Source organism: Sorex fumeus, unplaced genomic scaffold, assembly GCF_029834395.1.
Source record: "Sorex fumeus unplaced genomic scaffold, SorFum_2.1 ptg000086l, whole genome shotgun sequence".
Classification (NCBI taxonomy): Eukaryota; Metazoa; Chordata; class Mammalia; order Eulipotyphla; family Soricidae; genus Sorex; species Sorex fumeus.
Window position 1 is genome coordinate 29,728,774 of NW_026606143.1, and position 27,400 is coordinate 29,756,173.

Consider the following 27,400-nt stretch of genomic DNA (forward strand, 5'->3'; position numbering starts at 1 on the left):
ATAATGAGAGGTCATCATGTTTGGTCCTTTATCTACTTTCAGCACACATCTCCCATCCCAAGCTATCCCTCCAACCATTACTGACTTAGTGATCCCTTCTCTATCTCAGCTGCCTTCTCCCCCAGCTCATGAGGCAGGCTTCCAACCATGGAGACATCTTCCTGGCCCTGTCTCTACTGCCCTTGGGTGTTACTCTCATATTATGATATTCTATATTCCACAAATGAGTACAGCAATTCTATGTCTGTCCCTATATTTCTGACTCATTTCACTTAGGATGATACTCTCCATGACCATCCACTTATAAGAAAATTTAATGACTTCATCTTTCCTAATATCTGCATAGTATTCCAATGTGTAAATGTATCAAAGTTTTTTTTTATCCAGTTGTCTATTCTCGGGCACTTGGGTTGTTTCCAGATTCTGGTTATTTTGAATAGTACTGCAAAGAACATACTGGTGCAGATGTCATTTCTACTGTGCTTTTTTGCACCCTCAGGGGTATATTCCCAGAAGTGGTATTGCTGGGTCATATGGAAGCTCAATTTCTGTTTTTTGAAGGAATGTCAATATTGTTTTCAAAAAAGGCTGGACTAGTCATCATTCCCACCAACAATAAAAAAGAGTCCCTTTCTCCACACATCTCCACCAACATTGGTTGTTCTTGTGCTTTTTGATGTGTGTCAGTCTCTATGATGTGAGATGATATCTCAGTGTTGTTTTGATTTTCATCTCCCTGATGATTACCAATGTAGAGAATTTTTTCATGTGCCTTTTGGCCATTTGTATTTCTTTTTTTGGGGGGGGGGAGGGAGCTTCTGTTCATTTCTTCTCCCCATTTTTTGATGGGGTTGGAGGTTTTTTCCTTGTACAATTCTACTAGTGTCTTGCATATCCTAGATATTAACCCCTTATCTGATAGGTATTGGGTAAATATTCTTTCCCATTCCATGGGTTCTCTCTGTATTTGTTCACTTTTTCTTTTGAGGTGCAGAAGCTTCTTAGTTTAACACAGTCCCATTTGTTTATGTTTGTTTCCACTTGCTTGGTCAGTGGCATTTCAAAGATGCTTTTAGCTTCAATGTCATGCAGGGTTCTTCCTACATTTACCTCCACGTACCTTATCAATTCAGTATGATATTGAGGTCTTTAATCCACTTTGATCTGACTTTTGTGCCTGGCATTAGACAGAGGTCAGAGTTCATTTTTTTGGCAGGTAGCTGTCCAGTTTTCCCAGCACCACTTGTTGAAGAGGTTTTCCTTGTTCCACTTCAGATTTCTTGCTCCTTTATCAAAGATTAAGTGATCATATATTTGAGAATCTGTGACAGAATATTCAATTCTGTTCCATTGGTCTGCGGGTCTGTGCCTAGCCCAATACCATGCTGTTTTAATTACTACTGTTTTGTAGTACAGTTTGAAGTTGGGGAAGGTGATGCCTCCCATCTTCTTTTTCCCAAGGATTGTTTTAGCTATTCGTGGGGGTTTATTTTTCCATATGAATTTTATATTCAAAATTCCATGTGAATTTTTGTCTATTTCTTTGAAGAACATCATGAGCATCCTTTCAGGAACCACATTAAATCTGTATAGTGCTTTGGGGAGTATTGCCATTTTGATAATGTTATTTCTCCCTACCCATGAGCAGCAGATGTGTCTACATTTCCTAGTATTCTCGCTTATTTCTCGAAGTAGTGTTTTGTAATTTTCTTTGTATAGGTCCTTCACCTCTTAGTAAGCTGATTCTGAGGTACTTGATTTTCTGAGGCACTACTGTGAATAGGATTGCTTTTTTTAATATCTCTTTCTTCTCTTTCACTATTGATATATAGGAAAGCCATGGACTTTTGGGTGTTTATTTTATAGCCTTTACTATACTTTACTATACAAACCTATTGTTGCTATGAACTTTTTCATAGAGTCTTTAGAATTTTCTAAGTATATTATCATATCATCTGCAAATGGTGATAGCGTGACCTCTTATTTTCATATCTGTATGCCCTTGATATCTTTTTTCTTGCCTAACTGCTATGACAAGAAATTCCAGTACTATATTAAATAGAAGTGATGAGAGTGGGCAACTTTGTCCTGTCCCTGATCTTATAGGGAAGACTTTTAGTTTCTCCCCATTGAGAATGATGCTTGCCATGGGCTTGTGGTAGATGGCTTTGACTATATTGAGGAAAGCTTCTTCAATGCCCATTTTGCTGAGAGTTTTAATCATAAATATGTGCTGGATCTTGTCAAATGCTTTCTCTGGGTCTATTGATAAGATCTATGGTTTTTATATTTTCTTTTATGGATATTATGAATTATGTTGATTGACTTGTGAATGATAAACCATCATTTCATCCCTGGAATAAATCCTACTTTGTCATGGTGTATGATCTTTTTGATGAATCATTGGATTCTGTTTGCTAAGATTTTGTTGAGGATCTTTGTGTTTGTGTTCATCAGGGATATCAGCCTTTAATTCTCTTTCTTTGTGGTATCTCTGTCTGCTTTGGGTATCAGGGTGATATTTGCTTCATAGAAACTGTTTGGAAGTATATCTGATTCTTCAATTTCCTGGAAAAGCTTAAAAAGGATTGGGAGTAAGTCTTCTTTAAAGATTTTAAATAATTTATTAGTGAATGCATCTGGGCCAGGACTTTTGTTTTTAGGAAGACTTTTTATTATCATTTCAATTTCCTTGATGGTGATAGGTCTGTTCAGGTAATCTTCTTGGTTCAACCCGGGAGGCTATAGGACTCCAGGAATTTATCCATTTCCTCGAGGTTTTCTTGTTTCATTGTATAAAGATTCTCAAAGTAATCTCTGAGGATCCTTTTGAATTTCTGCAGTTTCTGTTGTGATGCCCCCTTTCCACTTATGATTCTGTTTATTAGGGTTTTCTCTCTCCCTTTCTTTGTGAGTCTTGCTAGAGGTTTATCAATCTTGTTTATATTCTTGAAGGAACAGATCTTGGTTTCATTGATCTTTCAGATTGTTTTTTTTGGGGGCTTCTATCGCAACAACTTCTGCTCTGAATTTTATTATTTCTTTCCTCCTGCCTCGATGAGGCTCCTTTTCTTGGTCATTCTCCAAGATCATAAGCTGTAATGTTATGTTACTTATGTGGGATCATTATTCATTCCTGAAGAATGCTTGTAGAGCTATAAACTTTCCTCTTAACACAGCTTTTTCCGTGTCCCGTAAGTTCTAGTAACTTGTGTCTTCATTCTCATTTGTTTCCAGGAATCTTTTGATTTCCTCTTTGATTTCCTTTCTAAGACACTCATTGTTCAGTAGTGAGCCATTTAATTTCCAGGTGTTTGATTTGACTTTCTGTGTGTGTGATTCACTTCTATTTTTAGTTGAAAGCAATTCTTAAAACTCATGGTCTTATATCCAAAGAATGAAATATTTTTAACAAATAGAAAGAGGTGCTGATATATGCTACAGTGTGGAAGAATCCAGACATAAAATGTCTCATTTTATGATTGTTTATAGGAAATATTCAGAGAAGGCATCTAGACAGACAGATAGTAGATCAGGAGTTGCCTAAAGTTGAAGATATAAACAGAGAGCACTGCTAGCAGGTCAACCTGTACACATAGGATGAGTGCATCAGCAGCCTGATAGTGTCTTCAGACTTTCTGATACCCCAAAATTGCCACTGTGTCTCTGGCTGGACCCCAACAATTTGAGACCAAGTTTCCTAAGAAATCAAACAGCCAACAGTTACGTATGCGGGAGCCACATCAACATACCACTTCTGGCTTAGCTATACAAGTTCATTTGTCAGCCTTGCTTCAGAGACCCATAAATAGATCTCAAAATAGACCAAAAGCTGCAGTTAATCTCGGACCCGTGCAAGACTGACAGACCAGGGTAAATTGGAGGGGGACAGGTCAGCCTGGTGCCCATCCAAGCAGAGCCCCCAGCAGTCACTTACTTCCACAATCCAAAATCCCTGCCATTCCTCCAGCCAGACTCCACCATCCCAGGACAGATCTCACTGAGATACAACCTGCTGAAAATTTGGGTTTGGGATTTTTGTGACTGATATCTACAGGCTTTCTCGGAGTTGGGGTGGGGTACCTCCTCCAGCCCCCTGTACTTCAGGAACACAGGAATACAGGCAGTCGTGTCCAAACCCCAAAGCTGCCACTCAGTTAAAAAAAGCATCTCCAGCCTTACCTTCCCAGCAAAAATACTGAATGCCCTGAACAAATACGGTGACCTCTTAGTACCTATATCGCAAGCCAAAATGCACAAAAGGAGAGACAGAGTAAGAATGAAAGTGCCTGCCATAGAGGTTGACTGGTGGGGGAGCAGAGGGGGTATTTGGGAGATGGTGGGAGGGAAATGATGGACATTGGTGGTGGGAAATGTACACTGGTTGAGGGATGGGAATTGGATCACTGTACGACTGAAACTCAATCATGAACAGTTTTGTAATGGTCTATCTCAAGAATATTCAATTTAAAAAACGTTAAGGGTCTGGAGCAGTAGCACAGCGAGTAAGGCATGCGACCAACTCGGGTTTGATTTCCTGCATCCCATATGGTCCCCTGAGCACCACCAGGAGTGACTCCTGAGTGTAAAGCCAGGAGCAACCCCTGAACATTGCCGGCTGTGACCCAAAAAGAAAAAAAATTAAAAACAGAGTAACTGAAAGTGGGCACAAAATTTCTTCAGGGGTGATAAAAATATACCGAACATGAATAGCACTGCCCTCCCATTGTTCATCAATTTGTTCAAGCGGGCACCAGTAACGTCTCACAACAACTTGTGAGACTTGTTTTTACTGTTTTTTTTTTTTTGGCATATCAAATACGTCACTGGTAGCTTGCAAGGCTTTTCTGTGCTTGCAGGATACTCTCAGTAGCTTGTCTGGATCTCCAAGAGGGATGGAGGAATCGAACCAAGATTGGTCACATGCAAGACAAATGCCTTACCCGCTGTGCAATCACTCAAGCTCACTGAACATGAATAACAGTGGCAATTGTACAAATTGGTAAATGTACTAAAATTATTAATTTCCCATTTAAAATGGATATTTTATGATGCATAAATTATACCTCCACAATTTTTTTAATCTCAGTCTGAGGACACATGCCAGGGGAGTATGTGATGGCTGTGGGGATGCAGGAACAACTCTGGTTTGTCCAGATATTGCCAAGTTGCTCTGCCAAGTGTAAATTTACATTTCCACAATCACTCATTTGACATATCCCTGCTGCCAACACTTGGTACTGTCAGATTTTCTTATTTGGGCATATCTTTAATAATTCTTTTAAACTTAGTATGACAGTTATAGTGAGATGGATCCAATGCATGCAAATAAGAAAGGCAAGATGTATGCCTTTGGGTTAATAAGAACACTTCCAAGTTTTTCTTACACATAGCCTTAATGGAACCCTGCTCATTTTCATTCCAATGTTATTGTAGGTTCATGTATTACAGTTGAATTCTTTTAGCTATATATTGATATAAGACTTTTTTAAAAAACAAGAGGGAAGGGAGTAAGGAAAATTGGGCACATGGGAGACCTGAACTTCCTTCACTATCATTCCTGGTAACATTGGGGAAGGTAAAGAATGTAACACTGTCAATCATAATCATAGAAAGCTCCTTCTATTTTGTAGCACGTTAACTGGGAGACAGAACCCAGATACTCACGGATCTGGTTGGTGGAGGCACTGTAGAAGGCATTGACAGTCGTTGGATTTGTAAACCACCTGTAGAACAAAAAACAGGTACCACTGAGAGGTCATAATCATCTAAACAGGAGGCCAACAAGAACACACAGAACATGGAAGAATCTATTTGTAAATAACAAGAACACAGTGATAATAATTATATGAATTATTGGCCCTTTTTACAGAAAAAGACAACAGACTTACAAGCACTACATACATGCATGCCAACTAGTCTCTCTAACTTAAAATCAGTTCAGTGTAATGAAGCAGAGAAGTTGACCTAGGGCTGGAGCAATAGTACTTCCTTTATACTGGTAGGACACTTGCCTTGTATGCAGCCAATGCTAGTTCTATCCCCAATACCACAGATGGTCCCCCAAGCCCCACCAGGAGTGATCTCTGAGTTCAGGGCCACAAGTAAGCCCTAAGCACACATGTGTGGCCCAAAAACAAAAGTAAAAACTGAAAATTACATTCATTTCCTTAAAATGTATATTCTTTTGAGCTGGAGCAATAGTCACACAGGTAGGGTGCTTGCCTTGCATGTGGTTCAGCATGCTATGTGGTTCCTAAGAACTTCCAGGAGTGATGCCTGAGTGTAGAACCAGCAGTAAACCCTGAATTCCACCAGGTGTGACCAAAAAAAGCCAAACTAAAATGTATATTCTTTTCCTTCAAAAATCAGTATTAATATTTCAATAAGCCCTAGCATTTAACATTTACTGGTTGGCTACTTTCATAAGGAAATGGGAAGAGGTGGCACCTTTATTGACTCTGGTTACTACCTCTGGTGGGTAGAATTATGGCTCCTAAAAGGTGGCCACATCCTAACCCCTAACTCCAGAGTATGTTACATTACATGACAGAAAGAACTTTGAAGATGTCATTAAGATTAAAATTTAAAATCTTAAAATAAGGAGGGATTATTGTCTGGATTGTACAGGTGGATAACATCTAATTACATGAGGCCTTAGAAGTAGTGACCAAGGGTAGTAAAGAGATGGATTAGTCAACTATATTGTAAACATGATGCCTAGAAGTAAATATGATGCCTACTACTTTCTTATAAGTAGTAAACTTTTTATTTAGATTTTACCATGAGGTACAGTTGTAGATTTACAAATTTTTGTGCTTGGGTTTCAGTTATACAATGATCGATCCCTCCACCAGTGCCCAATCTCCACCACCACTGATCCCAGTATCCCTCCCACCCCCTGTCCCCGCCATCCCACCAAAAATGATTTGCTAAGGAGGCAGAGAGGGGATGGGGATAATTGTGGGAGACTGACAGAGGGATGCAAATGCTGTTGATGGATTTGGAGTTGAATCACTGAATGCCCAAAACTCTATTATGAAAAGCTTTGTAAATCATTGTGCCTAAATAACATATATAATTTAAAAAGTAGGAAAAACTAATGAAGAAAAACATTTTTCAGGGTTTGTATTATTTATTTCTTAGTGTCATCTGAGTGTATTGGCACAGCACTCTTCACACTACCTGGCTACTTATATTCTAATATCTCTAATGATGTCACATCCATAGTTACTTAGGATGACAATCTGTGTAAAATTTAGAATGAAAAATAAAATTAAAGATACAAAAAAAAGAGATGGATCAGAAGCATCAGAGGAGTTGTTAGTGAACTGAAAGTCAGATATTCCAGGGGTGAAGAGAATTTGGTACAATGCTTCTGGCTCAAAGATGCAGTAGCCACATGCTGCAGAGAAATCTCTGGCAATGAATAACTCCCCAGCAGAGGAAGAGGGACTCAGTTCTGCAAATGCAAGCAAGAGGATTCTTCCAATATATGAATGAGATTGTATGAGAATTCTTACTTGAAGTCCCTGCTTTGGATCCCAGCTAGGATATTTATTTGGGCCTTATGAAGCCAGGAGCAAAGAATTCAGTCTAGCTAACTCATTTTAATCCCCTTTCTTGACATACAGAATGGTGAAATAATAGATGCATTTTAAAGTTGCTACAGTTGAGATAATTTTATTACAGCAGCAAGAAAAAAACTAATATACTACCTAAAAAAACAGTAATTTGTTATTTGATGTTTGGGTCAAGAGGGGAGCATCTAGGTGACTCTCAATTTGCTTCAAAATGACAGTGAAATGAACCATAATCTGTAAAAAAATGATTATGTATATTTCTAGAGCTCAACTATTCTCTTCCCATCCCATCCAAAACATTTCTTCCTTTTAGCAAATAATATACTTTTAAAACATTAGAATTAGAGTAATGCAGGTAAAATATTTCCAACTACTGATGGACAAAGTCTGGCAAGCTACCCGTGGCATATTCTTTATGCCAAAAATAGTAACAATGACGGTCCTCATTCCCCTGACCCTGAAAGAGCCCTCAATATGCCATGACTACACTAGAACATAACAGGGATGAATGAAGATGTTACTAGCGTCCGCTCAAGCAAATAGAAGAACAATGGGATGACAGTGAGACAGTGATGAACAAAATTCACAAAGCAAATCATATAGTCAGGTAGGGCCTCTGAAGCTTTAAGTGAAAATAGAAAACATCCTATTTCAAGCACATGATCTTACCTTTCCTGAAACCCAAGATCTCCTGCTAACTCTAGAGCATATATGGAGGCTTAATTAAACTCAGAGATGATACTAACTGGCAGTAAACCCTACGCTAGCCATTCTAGATGCTAATATTTCTTACTGGTAAGTACTTCTGACAAGGCCAGCAGTTAAATATTTTTCACATCTCTCATATGAAATCCAAGTTTATTGTGTATATAGTCTTATTATCCCTTCATATTATGCTTCCTGGGCTAGCTTTAATACCTATTTGTAATTTTTACACTGCCCCCCCAATTGATGGTGGAAGCCAAATTCCTCTCCTCTTCTTCATTGGCTAGCCTTAGAGACTTGCTTCTATACCGTAAAATGTAGTAGGAATGACACCATGGTTTCCCACATCAGGCAGTAAAGGGCAATACCTATTTCCTCCTTTCTGTTTTCTCTACCCCTCCATTCTCTCTCTGCCTCCTCTCTCTACCCACCCCCTCAAGTTCCTTGCTCAATCAGCTTGTTAGAGAGAGAGGAACTCAGTACATGGAGAGGCCACAGCTGGCACTCCAACCAACAGCCAGCATTAACCATCAAACAGGAACAGGAAACCTCCCTCCCACATGACTTTAGCCCCTGCCACTCTGATTGCAGCTATGTGGGAGATCATGACCAAGAAAGTCCCAGCTGAGTATAATGACCCCCCAATCACAGAGACAAAAATGAATAATTATTGTTGGTTTAGCCTCTAAACATCAGGGTGCTTTATAATAGTGATGGGTAACCCAAACACTGAAAATTTGGCTGCCCACAGACTTAGCCCTGACCAAAAGGCTGAATTTTCCCAGAAAAAAATGTTTCATTTGCCTGACACCAAGGTATAAAAAAAATGCTGAATTGGAATAACTTTAATGAGGTATGCAAAAACAGCCCCCAATTATTCCTCTCATTTACTCTTCTCTGAGTCTCCCATTTGTTACCTGATTGTGCCCTGAAGGCATATTATGTTGCATGACTTTTATTCCAACAAGAATTTAAGTTCTTATATATGTGATATATTAAATATGTATCATATGCTATAATAGCACTGTAGCACTGTCCTCCTGTTGTTCACCGATTTGCTCGAATGGGCACCAGTAATGTCTCCATTGTGAGACTTGTTTTTCTGTTTTTGGTATATCGAATATGCCACAGGGAGCTTGCCAGGCTGTCCGAGAGGGAAATAGGAATCGAACCTGGGTAGGCCACATGCAAGGCAAATGCCTTACCCGCTGTGCTATCGCTCCAGCCTATATGCTATAATATAGCAATATTTAATAAATGTAAAATTGAGTATTTTAGTGTATTGAGATGACATTGGCTTATAATATTATCATGGTTTATATGTTTTGGGGTGCAACATTACCACAAAACTGTAAGTTACAGGTGAAGATTATTGTCTTATGTATACATCTACTGGAATAAAGAAAGAGTGTCATTCAAGTGCTTTAAATTTTTCCTCTATGTCTTATAGGACAGGGGCGGAAAGCATCTGGCCAGTGGCGATGTATGACCTGAAAAGTCATGTTGTCTTGTCCTGGTCCATGACAGTACAGACCCATTTGCTTCTGGTCATCTGCCCACAGCCCATCGACCTGTATTGTATGTTCCATGAATAATGCTATAATATCCAAATGGCCCTTGGCAGAGGAAAAAAATGTTCCCCACTCTTCATATAGGGTGTTATGACAGTCTGTATTTAGCAAAGAATTTTGTGAATGTGGTAAGAAGTATATACATTTAGGATATAAAAATACCAAGGGATGAAATTATAATGGGCAAAGGGATGCATAAATGGACTGCTAATACCAAAATACAATAACCTAAAGGAAAAGAAAATTAGCATTCTTATGTTCTTGAACCATAGAAAATAGATTTATCTCAGGCTAAAAGGTAGTCTAGGAAAGGTGGAATGGAAAAAACATAGAATTATTACTTTATTTCTAATATCCTGCAGATTATATCAATCCCATTGCATGCTATGCAATAGATAATGGTTTTGCAAACAAAATTCTAGGTAGGACCATAATTTGTATAGGCATTTGATGTATTTTTACATAGTTTTCATGAGTTAGAGAAAGAAAATCCAGGCATGTTTGGTCACAGTAGAATGAAAATGAGTTAATAGGGGAAACTGGCTTAAAATCATTTCTGTCAAAGAAAGGGGATCCTGAGGGAAAGAAATTACTTTTGACTCAAGCTGAGCAGTGAAGTAAATCCTCTATTTTTAAGCAAGCTGATGAAGTGACAATTCTGAGAACCAACCCTAAATATGTACCTTCAGGGATGACCACCCAATTAATTTCATTCTTGCTGACATTTCCCATCACGTTAGAAACTTTGTAACGCACATTAGTGGAGCTAAAATGGATTCCATGAGAATAAATAATAAAGGGTATTTATCTCCTACACCCATAAAGAAGCAAAATGTTATTTCTAGGTTTTGTGGAAATATAATCATGATGTGCTGCTTGAAGTAAACTACTGTCATGTAGCCACTCAGAATCATTCCCACTCGATTAACTCATGAATTTTCAGACTTAAAAGATATCATTTAGAGCCAATGAGTATGAGAAGTCAAAACTCCCTACAATTCCAGAAAAGGGACAGCCAGAACATCTTCTTAAAAGATGACTATCATATCACTTCACTGTTCATCGAGTACCTTGTCTCACGTTTATTTCCCTTAAAGAAATATAAATTCTGAGGAAATAGGAAAGACTAGACTTGCACTGATTTTTATTCCTGGAAAACTTTTCCAGACACAGGAACCAATTTTATCTCCTTATGAAAGAAGTATTTGTTTTTATTTACAGAAAAGGAAACTATACAAATCACAGTTTGCCTAAGCCCAGAATGTCAGCTAGCATGTTCTGAGGCATGAATAAAATATTAGAAAGAGTCAAAACTATTAGAATCTGACAGTCCATCAAAATTTTAGGATGATTTTAAAGATGACACATTTAGGAATTATCCACTTAGCAACCCAAGTCTTTCTATACCCAAATGAATAATGACATTTTAAAGTTGAAGAATTAACCTGGCAGTATTTCCAATATAGAGAGCACATGAGAAGATCCTGAAAATCCATAATAATAAGGAGAAAATCCTGGAATGTTTTATACATTTAGTTGTTCATGGGGGCTGGAGCGATAGCACAGCGGGTAGGCCATTTGCCTTGCACGTGGTCAACCTAGGTTCGATTCTTCCGCCCCTCTTGGAGGGCCTGTCAAGCTACTGAGAGTATCTTGCCCGCACGGCAAAGCCTGGCAAGCTACCTGTGATGTATTCGATATGCCAAAAATAGTAACAACAAGTCTCAGAATTTGTTGTGAGACATTACTGGTGCCCACTCGAGCAAATCGATGAACAACGGGAGGACAGTGCTACAGTTGTTCATGGGTATATTGGATACAGTCTGCTAACATTGTTGGATTTGAGAAGGTCACTTTAGCACCATGCATCTCAATTTTCTATTGAAGAATTTAGACTGACAATGAAGCAGGATACACAGATTTTGTGATGAGAGGAAAACCAAAGGCTTTGAACCCTTTAAATATATCATTCCCAGAGCAGTTCAATTGCCTGATATCATTGTGATTTTTAATTAATAGGGGAGTAGTTAACTTTAGGCCTAATAATTAAAGCAAACACTATTAACTGACCCTGGGTAGATGCTGTAGGAATGTTTCAAGAACAGAAGGCAGAGATGGTCAGATCCAATCCAAGGATAAGAGGGAGAAGTGTTAATTAACCCAAGGTAGTGTATGGGGGTCCAGAATTCCTAGTGGCCATAATATATCAGAGATTTGACAGAAAGACTAACAAGAGATCCAAAAATCATTACAAAGCCAGTCAAAGTACAGGGATATGGCTCAGTGGTAGAGTACATGCCTCAGATGCATGAAGACCTAGGTCTGAACCAGAGAACTACCAAAAAGAGAGGAAAACAAGATCTAGAAACAAAAATATCAGCCAAGGTTTAAAAGTGGGCCATGTAAGCAAAGCTTTCAGCTATAACAACATGAAAAGATCAATAAAGCCATCCTTACTTAAGAAACTGGACAAAATTGTCAACAAATGTCATTTGGGGGCTTTGGGAATTAAGGTAAACAATAAATTTTTTAAAACATTTTATTCTAATAATAGACTTCCATATTGTGCGATGATTCTAATTCTCAGCATCTACTCCCAAAACACAAAAACATCAACTCAGAAAGGTATATTTACACCTATGGTCATGGCAGCACTAAGTACAATAGCCAGGATATGGGAAAAAACAAATGTCCAGTGATAATGATAGATGAGTGGGCGAAGAAACTGTAGTATATACTCACAATGCAATACCACTCAGCTATAAGAAAAGATGAAATCTTACAGTTAACTATACCAGAAATAGTAACAACAAGCGAGAGGGAGAAAGTCAAATATCAGATGATATCACTCATCTGTGGTCTACAGAGAAATTACAGCATCAAACAATGACAAACCCTTGGCCTTGGATTATAAAACTGAGATTACCAAGCACTGGGTGGTGGGGAGAAGTTGACTATATGTAAAAACAATTCTGGAGGGTTTGGGGCACTTTGGTGGGTGGTAAAGTGCAAAACCTGTACATCAGAACTACAAGCATCAACACTGTCATAACCATGTTACTAAACTCTAACTGAAAAACTGGAGCAGGAAACAGACTAACTCAGGAGTCTGGCCTTCTTGCCTGGGTCTACTCCCATCCTTTCCAGGCTTATCAGTGAGAACTTAGGTTTGAGTAGGAGGATTGGTTAGAGAGATCAGCAACTTTCCTACCAGAGAAAGGTGGACTCTATCAGATAAGGGGGTGAAAGCCTGTGGCTCTGTCAGCTAAAAGTGGCAAACTTGGTTGGAACAAACCAGGAAGTGCTTGCTAGAGAGAAGTTAGTGTTACTGGGGAGAGTAATGGAGCAACCAGAAATTTCAAAAGGAGAAGTCAGAACTGAACCAATCATCATAAAAGAGCAAAATAAGATCTCTATACATTCTTAACTCAATTTGAACAATACTTTAAAAAATCAGAAAGGTGGACAAAATCTGTAGTTGCATCATCTAAAATGTCATTTCAACAACAATATATGCACATGCAAACAATCAATGGAAAATGGCTGTAAATGATCTCACATATTGGCTTTAGCAAAGACTTGAAAATGGACATTTTAAATATGATAAAATTAAAATAAATTATAGTTAAAAATTAATTTAAAATATCATAGCAATAACTCACAAAAAATCCCAACAATGAAATAGAAACTTTAATAAGACAACACAGGATTAAAGAAATATTACAAGGATTAAAGTACTTACCTTGCAGTAAGCTAACCCTGGTTCTACCATTGACACCTCTAAGCACTACCAGAAGAGAGCCCTGAGTATAGAGTCAGAAAAAACCCTTGAGAACTACCAGATGTGGCCCAGACAAACAAAAAATGAAAAGCAACCAAGTGAAAATTCTGGAGTTGGAAGGTACAATCACCAAAATGGAAAAAATTTATCTGGATCATTAACAAGGTTAAGACTGTAAATGAATGGGACCAGAGTGATAGTACAGCAGGTACGGTGCTTGCCTTGGATGCAGTTGACCTAGATTCTATCCTCATCACCTCATGTGGTCCCCAGAGCCCACCAGGACTGAGCTTTTTGATCCTTTAACACAGACCCAGGAGTAAGCCCTGAGCACAGCCAGGTATGGCCCAAAACCAAAGCAAAAAATTCTCATCTGTATGCTTATTTATGTGTAAAATGTTTTGAGTACTCATAAATCACAGAAAGGGCAAAAAGATAAAATGATGACACCATATAAAGCACTTCCTTGCACTCTGTAAACATAGGTAATTGCTACCTGCTAATAATCATCATCATATACATTTTGCTAATAAAGGAAATGAGGACTGGTTCAGCCACAAAAGGTCCTAGGAATACTGTCCAGTCTACAAAGGAAGTTCATTCCTACCAGTAGCTAGAAAGAAAAATGAATAAACCACAGCTGCTACTAAAAGAAAATAATAGAACTGTAGGTTCTTGACACTCATTAATTACCATAGCAAATACTTTTTAGTTACTTCATAATTAATTTTACCTTTGTGCTCATACATTATTTTTATTTATTCTCTTTTTATTATATTTTTATAAGGTTGTTCACAATAATTGATTACATTTAATATTCAAACACCAATCCCACCACCATTACAACTTCCCACCACTGAAAGATAAAGGGGCTAAGGCAGTGCCATGACAGGTTCAATAAGGAGCCAGGCCTAAGTTTCGGTTTCCTAGGCTTAAGTTACAGTTTACCCGAGTTACAATTTCTCTGAAGTCATGTAGCCAGCCAGGACAACCAAACAGAAACTACTGGGAAAGTCCCCAGCAACTGCCTCAGCCTGCCTCCAGCCAATCAGAAGTTACAAGTAGCTGAAAAGCCCCCCCCCCCCCAGACTGTTGCTCTAGACAAACCTCCATTATGTAACATTAGAAAATTAAAAAACCCTGCATGCCCATGGCAAGGGGCCACTCGCTCCAAGGAACCTGCCACTGTGTAGGTGAGCTGGACAGGGGCCCTAGCTCGAGCTAGCTAATAAAGACCCTTTGCTTGTTGCATCACAACTTGTCTTCATGTGATTCCTCCTGGGAGATTTCGGCAGGGTTTAACACCAACATATTTCGAATGTTTCTATTCCAAATCCCATACCCTGCCCTCAAAGCAGAACTGAAGTAATCTATTTTGTATTGCTTGTTTTAATAATCTGCTAAAAATAATCCAAAAACCTTTTCTTAGAGGAAACTGTGTGAAGATTGTTGTATTTCACACAGAAGTCATTAAGCCCTTCTATAAGAGATTAGTAAAAGGTAAAGGTAAAGGCCCTCCTGTTGATCCTCATTTTGCTCGAGCGGGCCCAGTAACGTCTCCATTGGAGACTTTGTTGTTACTGTGTTTGGCATATCGAATACTCTCAGTAGCTTGCCGGGCTCTCCGAGAGGGGCAGAGGAATTGAACTCGGGTCGGCCATGTTGGCCACTTGTAAGGAGAACGCCCTACCGCTGAGATTAGTAACATGTTGTTAAAGGTTAAGCCTTGTGTGCTTATATATCCAGATATAGATACATATAGATACACAGAAATATATACATATATAAGTATGTATATATACAGATATATAGATATAAACATATATATACACATATATGTATGTATATATACATATATATCTGTACATATATATTTGTCCATAAGCTTGGTTGCCTTCTACTTTAAATTCCATCAAATGTGGTGTGCTACTCTAGGTGTATCAGTGGTATAAAAGTATGAGATGGTGTGGTCAAGAAATAGATTCACACATGGGTGAGGCCCATTCAAGCATGTGGAGAGCGGCCATGAACGTGGAAGTGGTTGAGTTTTTGGCTGCTGGGGTGGACTTTCTTGGGGCGAGGAGGGGAACTCACCCACCCGCTTTGAGGTTACCCAGAATGAAACAGCCTAGGGCGGTGTCTGCAGGCATCTCTATGACGTATCATTTCGTGCTCCCTTCCAAAAGATTTATTGTCAGTCTCTGGATCATGGCCATTAATGAGATTATATGGTGTTGGAGGCAGTTTGTGGGTGTGACTGCCAGGAGGATATGGGGGGAGGTTACTCATTCTCCACTCTGTTGAGCCTGGAGTTTTCAGTCACAAGTCCCGCATACCTGGATTTTTCTGCAGATTCTAATATTTATTCTCTTAAGATGTTCAAAATTTTCTACCTCGTGTGAAATTCCATATATATATTTGTATGTATATATACATACACATAATATGTAAACATATTAACTAGATCTAGAAATTATTTGAACAGTTGCATCTTAATAAATCTTGTTCTGGTATATTTTTTGTTTATAGTGGGGTAGTCACAGATTGAAGTACATAGTTATGTATCATCATGTAAAAGTTGTCAGAAGAGGAGCCAGAGTGATAGTACAATGGGTAAGGTGTTTGTTTTGTATACAGTCGACCCAGGTTCAATCTCTGGCATCCCATATGGTCCCCCAGCACATCCAGGAGTAATTCTTGAGTAGAGAGTCAGGAGCAACCCCTGAGTACTGCCAAGTGTGGTCTCCAAAAACAAAACAAAATGTTGCCAGAGCATAACAGAGATCTTGCAAAACCAGAAGTGGCAAACCAATTACTCTACTTGAAGTAAATTGCTAAGTTTGATCTAAAGAAACTTCCCTTTCCACCAATATATTTATGTATTTCTATTTTTGTTTACTCACTCTGTTTTAGGAACAGCTTTTCTGAGCCAGAAGAAATCAGACTGTGCTAAATACTTGCGGGTTTGCAGGACATTGCCAAAATAGTCAGATTCTGAAAACTTGACCTGAATAACACAAAGCACAACATCATAGTTATAAGCACAAATAGGAAATGACTGAAAAAAGACTTTGGCATCTAAATGAGTGATCTCAGGGAAGCTGTACCCCTCACAGCATCTCACAACCATCTGGGTTCACCCAGTTTCACAGAGACATGAAATTTCATCTCAGCAATTTTCTTTTAAAATCAAAAACTCAAAAATCAATATGGTCATTTCTGGATCATAGTGAAAAACAAGAGAAGCTGCAGTCATTTACAATGCGTTTCATTTGCTTTGTAATTGAAAAATCTACTTTAACCTTCACACACAACATATTCTCTTAGGGTTGAAATTTTTGGCCTACTTGAGTCCTTGAACTTTTCTAAAATGTGTACATTATTTGTCACACAATTTCTTCTAATGACATTGAGTTTAGTCAGATAAAACCTCATTTAGCTTATAGATGATAATTCAGTCAAATGTTAAAATCCAATTTGCTGTAATCAGCATTTGTTCATGAAGAAGAGAAAAATAAAAGTGATTCAGAGACTTATTTTTTCACCCTAAACACAATGGAGTCACTAGAGTAACTTAATTATTAATGGAATTTATCTATTAATAGTCAATAATGCCCTGGTCACTAAAAACTAAATTAGAAAGGCAAATCATGATTACAGCTTGCATGAAAAAAACAGGAAGTTAATGATTGTCAATATGTTCAATTAAAATAGAGAATTGAATCAAATTGATTACTGAGTTCCTTTCTTCTTTCTGAATTAGAATGGCTAATAGTTTCCATTGTACACTCTAAAACATTAGTAGCAATGATTCTAAATATTGGTACTTTTTTGGTTTTCCATTTTGAACCATACCTGGCTTTGCTCAAGTATTACTCCTGGATATATGCTCAGAGATCACTCCTGGCAGCTTAGGGGACTGTATGTAGTGTCAGGGATTGAACTGGGTTGGCCACATGTAAGACAAGAACCCTACCACTATATTTCTGACCCACCATAGTAATATTCTGAAAATCTGTGCAGTAACGCAATGTGCTATAATGCTTCAGTGTTAAAATATATTACCATGAGAAGCAAGGAATGCAGCTTTGTGGCAGTAGTGTACCTCACATATGTGAGGCTCTAGGTTCATTCCCTGGTACAACAACATGCACACATACAAACCCCAGAGGAAAATGAGAAAAATATTTATATAAGCAGATAAAGAAGAGTAACCAAATTCTTATTAGTTGTTCATATTTCTCTAAATTTTGATCAGATATAATAGTCCTTAAAAGCAAATGTTAAAGTATGGCAAATATGAAAATATATGAAAGCCACTGATCTTATATTATCTATATGAAAGTTTGACCATTTTAACATTCACCTATTTGTTGGCCAAAGTCTGGCTCACATTTATCTTTTCCCTAACAGACAGTGGCACTCATTATAAAGCTATTAATTCCTGGCAACTTTATGCTCTGTTTGGCCAAGAAGCTATAAAGATGTGACTGTAAATTTTCTCTCCCACCTTCCAGCCCCACAGGCTCCCTCCTGGCCACTCACCTGCCCCCCAAAAAAAGTCTTTGCTCCAACAAATTTGGCCACCCCCAGACTCCCCCTATCCCCTCCCAGAAGGATGGATGCTCTCTTGACTGCTCTTCTGCCCTACCTCAAGTGTGCTTTGGCCCTTGTGGGTACTATCAGCTCATGCCTTGAACCTAGGTTCCACAGTCAATCCACTTTTCCCCTTCCCTGCATCAGCTCAACCCTACGCTTCTGACACACTTCCTCCCCTCACCTAGACTGGGGCATCTTGCTGTAACCCCATCTGATGCTGAATCCACAGAGTTAGAGCTTAGGACCAAGCTCCACCTCTACCAATCCTGGTGAGAAATCCTCACAAAGCCAAAAAGGGCTGCCAGAAATTAATAGAGTCATGAGCCTTTTAAACCAAGCAGGAGCACCAGACCACTGCTCAGACCACTGGAAACTTACAATCATCACCTTCCAGGAATAATGAAAAATTAAGAAGTTCAGCTGTCACAACAGATAGCAACAGAAGTCCAGGTAAGTACTCAAGTATACTAGAGGTTTTGATGCTGCCTAAAGAGGACTTCAGAGCACAATACTCTTGAGTATTGCCTTGCTGAACTAGGGAAATTATTGGAAGAGGCCATCAATAAACTTGAAGAAGAATGATGAAAAAGTTAAAGAATTCATTGAAAGAGAACTGAAGGAACCAAAGGACACACTAGCAAGTCTTAGGAGCAGAATAGAAAAAGATGAAAATGCAATCAGTCACCTTAAAATCAAATCACACAACAATACCAGTAAAGAGGTTATGGAAAGAGATTTTAAACAAAGAAAATTTAATATATTTAATGGACAACGGCAGCGATAGCACAGCGGTAGGGCGTTTGCCTTACAAGCGGCCATCATGACTGACCCAAGTTCGATTCCTCCGCCCCTCTTGGAGAGCTCAGCAAGCTACCGAGAGTATCTCGCCCACACAGCAGAGCCTGGCAATCTACCCGTGAGGTATTCGATATGCCAAAACACAGTAACAAGAAGTCTCATGATGGAGACGTTACTGGGCCCGCTCGAGCAAATCGATGAACAACGGGAGGACCGTGACCGTGACAATGGACAACGGCAAGAAGAATACCCTCAGAATTGTAGGAATCCCGGGAATGGAAAGAGATGAAAAGGAAGCATGACTGGTGAAAGATAATAACTTAGAACTTCCCCAGCCTGAGGAGGGAGAATTGTGCACTATCTTAGGAGATCCAAGGAGAGCCCAACAAACTAAACAATCCCAAGACACATTGTAATCAAAATGGCAAGAAGCAAAGAGACAGAAACAGAACATAGATTACTTAAAGAGACAAGAGAGATGAAACGCTTCAAGTACAAGTGGGGCTGGAGTCACTATTATACAGTGGGTAGAATGCTTGCCTTGCATATGTCACAAACCAGGGTTTGATCCCTAGCATACCATATCGTCCCCCAAGGACCAATAGGAGTAATTCCTGAGTGCAGGGACAAAAGTAATCCCTGAGCATCACATTGTGTGACCCAAAATATCAGACAACAAAAAGTACAAGGGAAATAATATAAAAATCCCATTAGATTTCTCTAATCTAATCTCTAATAAAACACTAAAAGGATGAAGAGAATGAAGTGATATATTCAATGCAATGAATGAAATGAATCCTTTACCCTGCAAGGCTGTCATTCATATTTAAGGGAGGAATAAAAATATTTTCAGACAAAAAATAACAGCTGACAGGAACTTCATTGACTCAAAACCATGGTTACAAGTACAACTAAATGGGCTACTTTAAGACAGGACAGGCCCCTCAAATACACCTAATTTCAACAGAACAATGGGTCAAAATCCCATAACAATAATCTCTCTCAATGTCAATGGGCTAAACGCACCAATTAAAAGACACAGAGTGGCAGGATGGATTAGAAAAGTGAACCCAACATTCTGCTGCCTGCAAGAAACACACCTCAATAGTCAAAGCAAACACAGACTCAGAGTCAAAGGCTGGAAAACAATCCTACAGGCAAACAGCTCCCATAAAAAAGCTGGGGTAGCCATCTTAATATCAGACCACATCAATTTCAGAGTGAAGAAGGTTATAAGAGACAGTGAAGGCCATTTCTTATTGATCAAAAGATCTGTACAACAGGAAGAACTTACAATAATAAATGTATATGCACCTAATGAGAGACCAGCAAAGTACTTAAAACAACTACTCATAGATTTGGATAAAGGCATCAATAGCAACACAATACTATTGGGAGACTTCAACACCGCTTTGTCACCTCTTGATAGATCAACCAGATTCAAGCTTAGCAAGGACATACTTCATCTGAGGGAAACAATGGAAGAAAGGGACTTAGTAGATATATACAGGACACTTCATCCTCAAAAGGCTGAATACACATTCTTCTCAAGCGTACATGGAACATTCTCCAAGATAGAACACATGCTGAGCAACAAAACATACCTCCATAAAATTAAGAAGATAGAGATTGTATCAACAATCTTCTCAGACCACAATGCGCTGAAATTAGAAGTAAATCACACAAAAAAGCAGAAAAGTAAATCAAACACCTGGAAATTAAACAGTGCGCTATTAAACAACAAGTGGCTTAGAAAGGAAATCAAAGAGGAAATCAAAAGATTCCTAGAAACGAATGAAAATGAAGACACGAGTTACCAAAACTTATGGGACACAGCAAAAGTTGTGTTAAGAGGAAAGTTTATATCTCTACAAGCATTCCTCAGAAAGGAGGAGCGAGCCCACATAAATAAACTAACCTCACAGCTTAAGAGCTTGGAGAAGGACCAACAAAAGGAGCACAACCCGAACAGGAGGAAGGAAATAATAAAACACAGAGCAGAGATTAACGAGATGGAAACCCAAAAAACAATCCGAAAGATCAATGAAACCAAGAGCTGGTTCTTCGAGAAAATTAACAAGATCGATAAGCCTCTAGCAAAACTCACAAAGGGGAGAGAGAAAACCCTAATAAACTGAATCAGAAATGAAAAGGGGGTCATAACAACAGAAACTACAGAAATTCAAAGGATCCTCAGGGAGTATTTTGAGAAGCTTTATGCCACGGAACATCAAAACCTCGAGGAAATGTATAAATTCCTAGACCCCTACAGACTCCCAAGGCTGAACCCAGAAGACCTCAAATACCTAAACAGACCTATCACCACCAAGGAAATTGAAATGGTAATAAAAAGTCTCCCCAAGCACAAAAGCCCTGGCCCAGATGGATTCACTAGTGAATTCTTCCAAATCTTTAAAGAAGACTTACTCCCAATCCTCTTTAAGCTTTTCCACGAAATTTAAATATCAAAAACACTTCCGAACAGTTTCTACGAAGCGAATATCACACTGATACCAAAAGCAGACAGAGATACCAAAAAGAAAGGGAATTACAGACCGATATCCCTGATGAACACAGATGCAAAGATCCTCAACAAACTACTAGCAAATAGAATCCAACTACTCATCAAAAAGATCATACACCATGACCAAGTAGGATTCATCCCAGGGATGCAAGGATGGTTCAACATTCGGAAATCAATCAACATAATCCATCATATCAACAAAATAAAAGATAAAAAGCATATGATTATATCAATAGATGCAGAGAAAGCATTTGACAAGATCCAGCACCCCTTTATGATGAAAACCCTAGCCAAAATGGGTATAGAGGGGACTTTCCTCAACATAGTTAAAGCCATCTACCACAAGCCTACAGCAAGCATCATCCTCAATGGGGAAAAACTGAGAGCCTTCCCTCTAAGATCAGGAACGAGACAAGGATGCCCACTATCTCCACTGCTGTTCAATATAGTACTGGAAGTACTTGCAATAGCGATTAGGCAAGAAAAAGATATTAAGGGCATTCAGATAGGAAAGGAAGAAATCAAGCTCTCACTATTCGCAGATGATATGATACTATACTTAGAGAACCCAATAACCTCCACCAAAAAACTCCTAGAAACAATAGACTCGTATAGTAAAGTTGCAGGTTATAAAATCAATACCCAAAAGTCCATGGCTTTCCTATACACAAACAGTGAGAGAGAAGAAAGCAACATGAAAAAAACAATCCCGTTCACAATTGTGCCCCAGAAAATCAAGTACCTAGGAATCAGCTTAACTAAGGAAGTAAAGGACCTGTACAAAGAAAACTACAAAACGCTACTTCAGGAAATAAAAGAGGACATGAGGAAATGGAAAGATATCCCCTGCTCATGAGTCAGGAGACTTAACATTGTCAAAATGGCAATACTACCGAAAGCATTGTATAAATTCAATGCAATTCCTATAAGGATACCCATGACATTCTTCAAAGAAATGGAGCAAACACTCCTGAAATTTATATGGAACAATAAGCCCCCACGAATAGCTAAAGCAATTCTTGGGAAAAAGAAAATGGGAGGAATCAACCTCCCTAACTTCAAACTCTACTACAAAGCAGTAATAATTAAAACAGCATGGTACTGGAACAAAGGCAGAACTGCAGACCAATGGAACAGGGTTGAATACACTGACATCTCCCCTCAATCATATGATCATCTAATCTTTGATAAAGGTGCAAGAAATGTGAAGTGGAGTAAGGAAAGCCTCTTTAACAAATTGTGCTGGCATCACTGGACGGCTACATGCAAAAAAATGGGCTCAGAACTCTGCCTAACACCATGTACAAAAGTAAGATCAAAATGGATTAAAGACCTCAACATCAGACCAGACACCATAAGGTATATTGAAGACAAAGTTGGCAAAACCCTCCATGACATTGAGGCTAATGGTATTTTCAAAGATGCCACGCCACTGGCTGAGCAAGTGAAAACAGAGATAGATAAATGGGACTATCTTAAACTAAGAAGCTTCTGCACCTCCAAAGAAACAGTGACCAAAATACAAAGACAGTCTACAGAATGGGAAAGGATATTCGCCGAATACACATCTGACAAGGGGTTGATATCAAGGATATACAAAATACTGGTTGAATTCCACAAGAAGAAAACATCCAACCCCATCAAAAATGGGGCAATGAAATGAACAGAAACTTTCTCAAAGAAGAAATCCGAATGGCAAAAAAGCACATGAGAAAATGCTCTACATCATTAATCATCAGGGAGATGCAGATCAAAACCACAATGAGATACCATCTCACATCTCAGAGACTGGCCCACATTCAAAAGAACAAAAGCAACCGATGCTGGTGCGGATGTGGCGAGAAAGGGACACTCCTTCACTGTTGGTGGGAAAGCCGACTAGTTCAGCCCTTTTGGAAAACAGTATGGACGTTTCTCAAAAAATTAGAAATTGAGCTCCCATTTGACCCAGCGATACCACTCCTGGGAATATATCCCAGAGAGGCAAAAATGTGTAGTCGAAGAGACATCTGCACTTGTTTGTTCATTGCAGCACTCTTTACAATAGCCAGAAACTGGAAGAAACCTGAGTGCCCAAGAACAGATGACTGGTTAAAGAAACTTTGGTACATCTACACAATGGAGTACTATGTAGCTCTTAGAAAAGATGAAGTCATGAAATTTACATACAAGTGGTACAATATGGAAAGTATCATGCTAAGCGAAATGAGTCAGAAAGAGGGATAGACATAGAAAGATTGCATTCATCTGGGGGATATAAAGTAACAAAATATGAGATTAATACCCAAGAATAGCTGAGATCAACACCAGGAGGATTACTCCATAGCTTAGAGGCCAGCCGGGTATTCTAGGGGAAAGGGCAGTGCAGATAGAGAAGGGAGCACCAAATAAAGGGTGTTTGGAGGATCCTCCCAGGAGGGGAGATGCATGTTGAAGGTAGACTATGGACTGAACATGTTTGCCACTCAATGCCTCTTTTGCAGACCACAACACCCAAAAGGAGAGAGAGAACAAAAGGGAATGCCCTGCCACAGAGGCAGGGCGGTGGAAAATGGGCACTGGTGGAGGGATAGGTATTTGATCATTGTATGACCGAAACCCAAGCACAAAGATTTGTAAATCTACAACTGTACCCCATGGTGCTTCACTAATAAAAAAAGGGGGAAAAATAACAGCTGAAGGAAACTGTTGCTTCCAAACTAGCACTGCAAGGAATAATGAATGGCCTCCTATAAAATACAAATGTTGAACAGCAAGTATGACCTAAATCCCCAGAGAAAAACAGCAATAAATTCCTTCACATCGATAATCTCTGTAAATGTCAATGTACTGAACTCTATCAAAAAGGCAAAGAATGACTGGATGGATCAGGGAACAAAATCCAACCTTCTGCTACTTTCAGGAAATACACTTCACTTTGAATGATAAGCACAGGCTCAGAGCTAAAGGATAGAAAAAATTCATACAAGCCAGCCATAGGTTTAAAAATGCAGACACTGTTATACTTGTATCTTACCAAACAACATTCAAGCTAGAGAAAATATTAAGAGTTGAGTTCACTCCCAATTCAATCAGCTTAATCAATGGCTGAACAAATAGCAGTACTACTACATTATTTTTAAAAGAAAGTAATAAGAGATATGGTTGGACATTATATGCTGGTTAAGGGATAAATTTATAAAGAGGACTGATAAATATATATGCATCAAATTAAAGGTCAGCAAAGTTTATAAACTGCTAACATATCTGAATATCAATGGCAACTTGATAGTAGGAGACTTTAACACCCCACTTTTGTCATTGGACAGGTATCCAGATGGAATACCAGTAAGGAAACAAGAGCCCTAAGTTGGAAATTAAAAGAACTTGAACTATAAATATATACAGGATCCTACACACACTCCAAAAGCCAAATGCACATTTTTCTACAGTGCACATGAACATTTTACAGGATAGATCACATTTGGGGGCATAATTCGAGTATCAAAGTTAATAAGATAAACTCCAACAATTGGAAACTGAATAATAGACTGTTAAGTAACTATTGGGTCAAAGGAAAAAATTAAAAAATACCTCAAATGAATGAAAATGAAGATACAACTAATCAGAACCTATGAGATGCAGCAACAGTAGCACTAACGGGGAAGTTCAGAGAAATACAGGTCTACATCAAGAAAGAAGAAAATGCTCATGTTTTTCATTCAAGAGAATGAAAGAGGAGAGATTACAACACCTAGGAAATAGAAAACATTGTAAGAGGTTACAGTGAACAACCATATGCTCAGACTGGAGAATCTTTTTAAAAAAAGGATTAATTCTAGAATGATACAGCTTCCTAATGATTGAATAATAAGAAATAAGAAAATCTGAACAGACTGGTCACAAATTAGAAAATTGAAACTGTAATTTAAAAATCTCAAGAAGAACAAAAGCTCAGATAAAGATGGGTTCACTAGTGAGTTCTAACAAACTTTCCAAGAAAATTTAATATCTATATAAGCTGCTAAAATTTCTTCCAAAATATTGAAAAAAACAGGAATCCTTACTAACAGCTTCTATTAAGTCAACATTATCCGAATTCCAGGACTGGAGCAATAGCACAGCGGGTAGGGCATTTGCCTTGCACGCAGCCAACAAGGCCGATCCGAGTTCGATTCTTCTGCCCCTCTCAGAGAGCCTGGCAAGCTACCAAAAGTATTTTGCCTGCATGGCAAAAGCCTGGCAAGCTCCCTGTGATGTATTCAATATGCCAAACACAGTAACAAGTCTCACAATGTTACTGGGCCCGCTCAAGCAAAATGATGAACAATGGGAAGACAATGACAGATCTAAATTCCAATAGCAGATGAACATATTACCAAAAAGATTACAAACCAATATCCCTGAGAAACATTGATTGAAAGACACTCAATGAAATCTTAGGAAATCAAATGCAACACAAAGGATCATGCAACATTACCAAGTGGAATTTCATCCCAGGGAAGTATTGGTGGCTCAAATGTGTAAATCAACTAATATAAAAGAACACATCAACAAATAGATTTTTAAAATCATACTATCATATCTACTGATGCAGAGAAAACTTTGTCAAAATTCAACATCCTTCATGACAATAAAACAGGTATAAAAGGAACATTCATCTCAATATAGTAGCAGTCTTTTACACAGGAAACCCACAGCTAACATCATTCTCACAGTAAAAAGCTGAAAGCCTTCCCTCTGAGATCATGCACAAGACAAGGATGTCCAATTTCTCCCCTATTATTCAATAGCATTGGAAGTCTCTGCCTCAGCAAGAAAAAGAAACCAAATTTTAAAAGAATAAGTTAAACTTTCACTATTTGCAGATGACATGACAATACAGATAGAAAGTCATACAGCCTACTAAAATGACTAATAATAAATACAGCAAATTAGCAGGTTACAATATCAGTACACAGAAATCTGTTGCATTTCTATATGCAACTAATGAATTAGAAGAGAGAAAATTAAAAAGACAACCCCTTTTGTAACACTTTACAAGGGGTTTTAGAGATAGTTTAGTGTGTAAGGCATTTTCCTAGCATGTGGCCAACTCCAGATTAATCCTTGGCACTACATATGGTTTCCCAAGCACCACCAAAAATGACCTCTTAGCACAAACTAGAAGTAAGCCCTGAGTACTACCTAGAGTGGCCCCCAAGCAAAAAAATAATGTCCAAAAGTATCGAATACCCAGAAATCAACTAACAATATATGTGGAAAACATACACATCAAAAAATCCAAGTTCCTATTGAAAGAAATTTAGCACTGTAGCACTGCCCTCCCATTGTTCACCAATTCGCTCAAGCAGGCACCAGTATGTCTCTATTGTGAGACCTGTTGTTACTGTTCTTGGCATATAGAATACGCCACAGGGAGCTTGCCAAGGATCTGCCATGCTGGCGGGATACTCTCGGTAGCTTGTCGGGCTTTCCAAGAGGGACAGAGGAATCGAACCCCAGTCGGCAAACACCCTACCTGCTGTGCTACCATTCCAGTCCATTTAAAGAAATAGAAGAGGATATCAGGAAATGGCAAAATATTCCATGTTATGAACTGGAAGAATTAACATAGTCAAAATGGCCATCCTAATTAAAGCACTATATGGATTCAATACAATTTGTATCAAAATTCTGATGACATTCTTCAAGGACTTAGAAGAAATTCTATTAAAATTTGTATGGAATCATAAATATACTCAATTAGTCAAAGCCATTCTGAGAAGAAAGAATTTGGTAAGCATTGCATTTCCTGACTTTAAATTATACTATAAAGCTATAGTGATCAAAGTGCTGTGGTACTGTAATAAAGATAAAC

The 27,400-nt window shown here is 38.5% G+C and overlaps 1 protein-coding gene across 2 annotated transcripts in view; it reads right to left on the minus strand.

Moving 5' to 3' along the window:
- Nucleotides 1–27,400, minus strand: part of PHEX (phosphate regulating endopeptidase X-linked) — a 258,980-nt gene that overhangs the window by 61,754 nt on the left and 169,826 nt on the right. For both annotated transcript variants that reach the window (XM_056131276.1, XM_056131277.1), the window contains exons 14-15: nt 16,544–16,647; nt 5,668–5,726 (exon numbers count right to left, since the gene is read on the minus strand). In XM_056131276.1, coding sequence (XP_055987251.1) covers nt 5,668–5,726; nt 16,544–16,647 — 163 coding nt within the window. The remainder of the gene's footprint in view (nt 1–5,667; nt 5,727–16,543; nt 16,648–27,400) is intronic.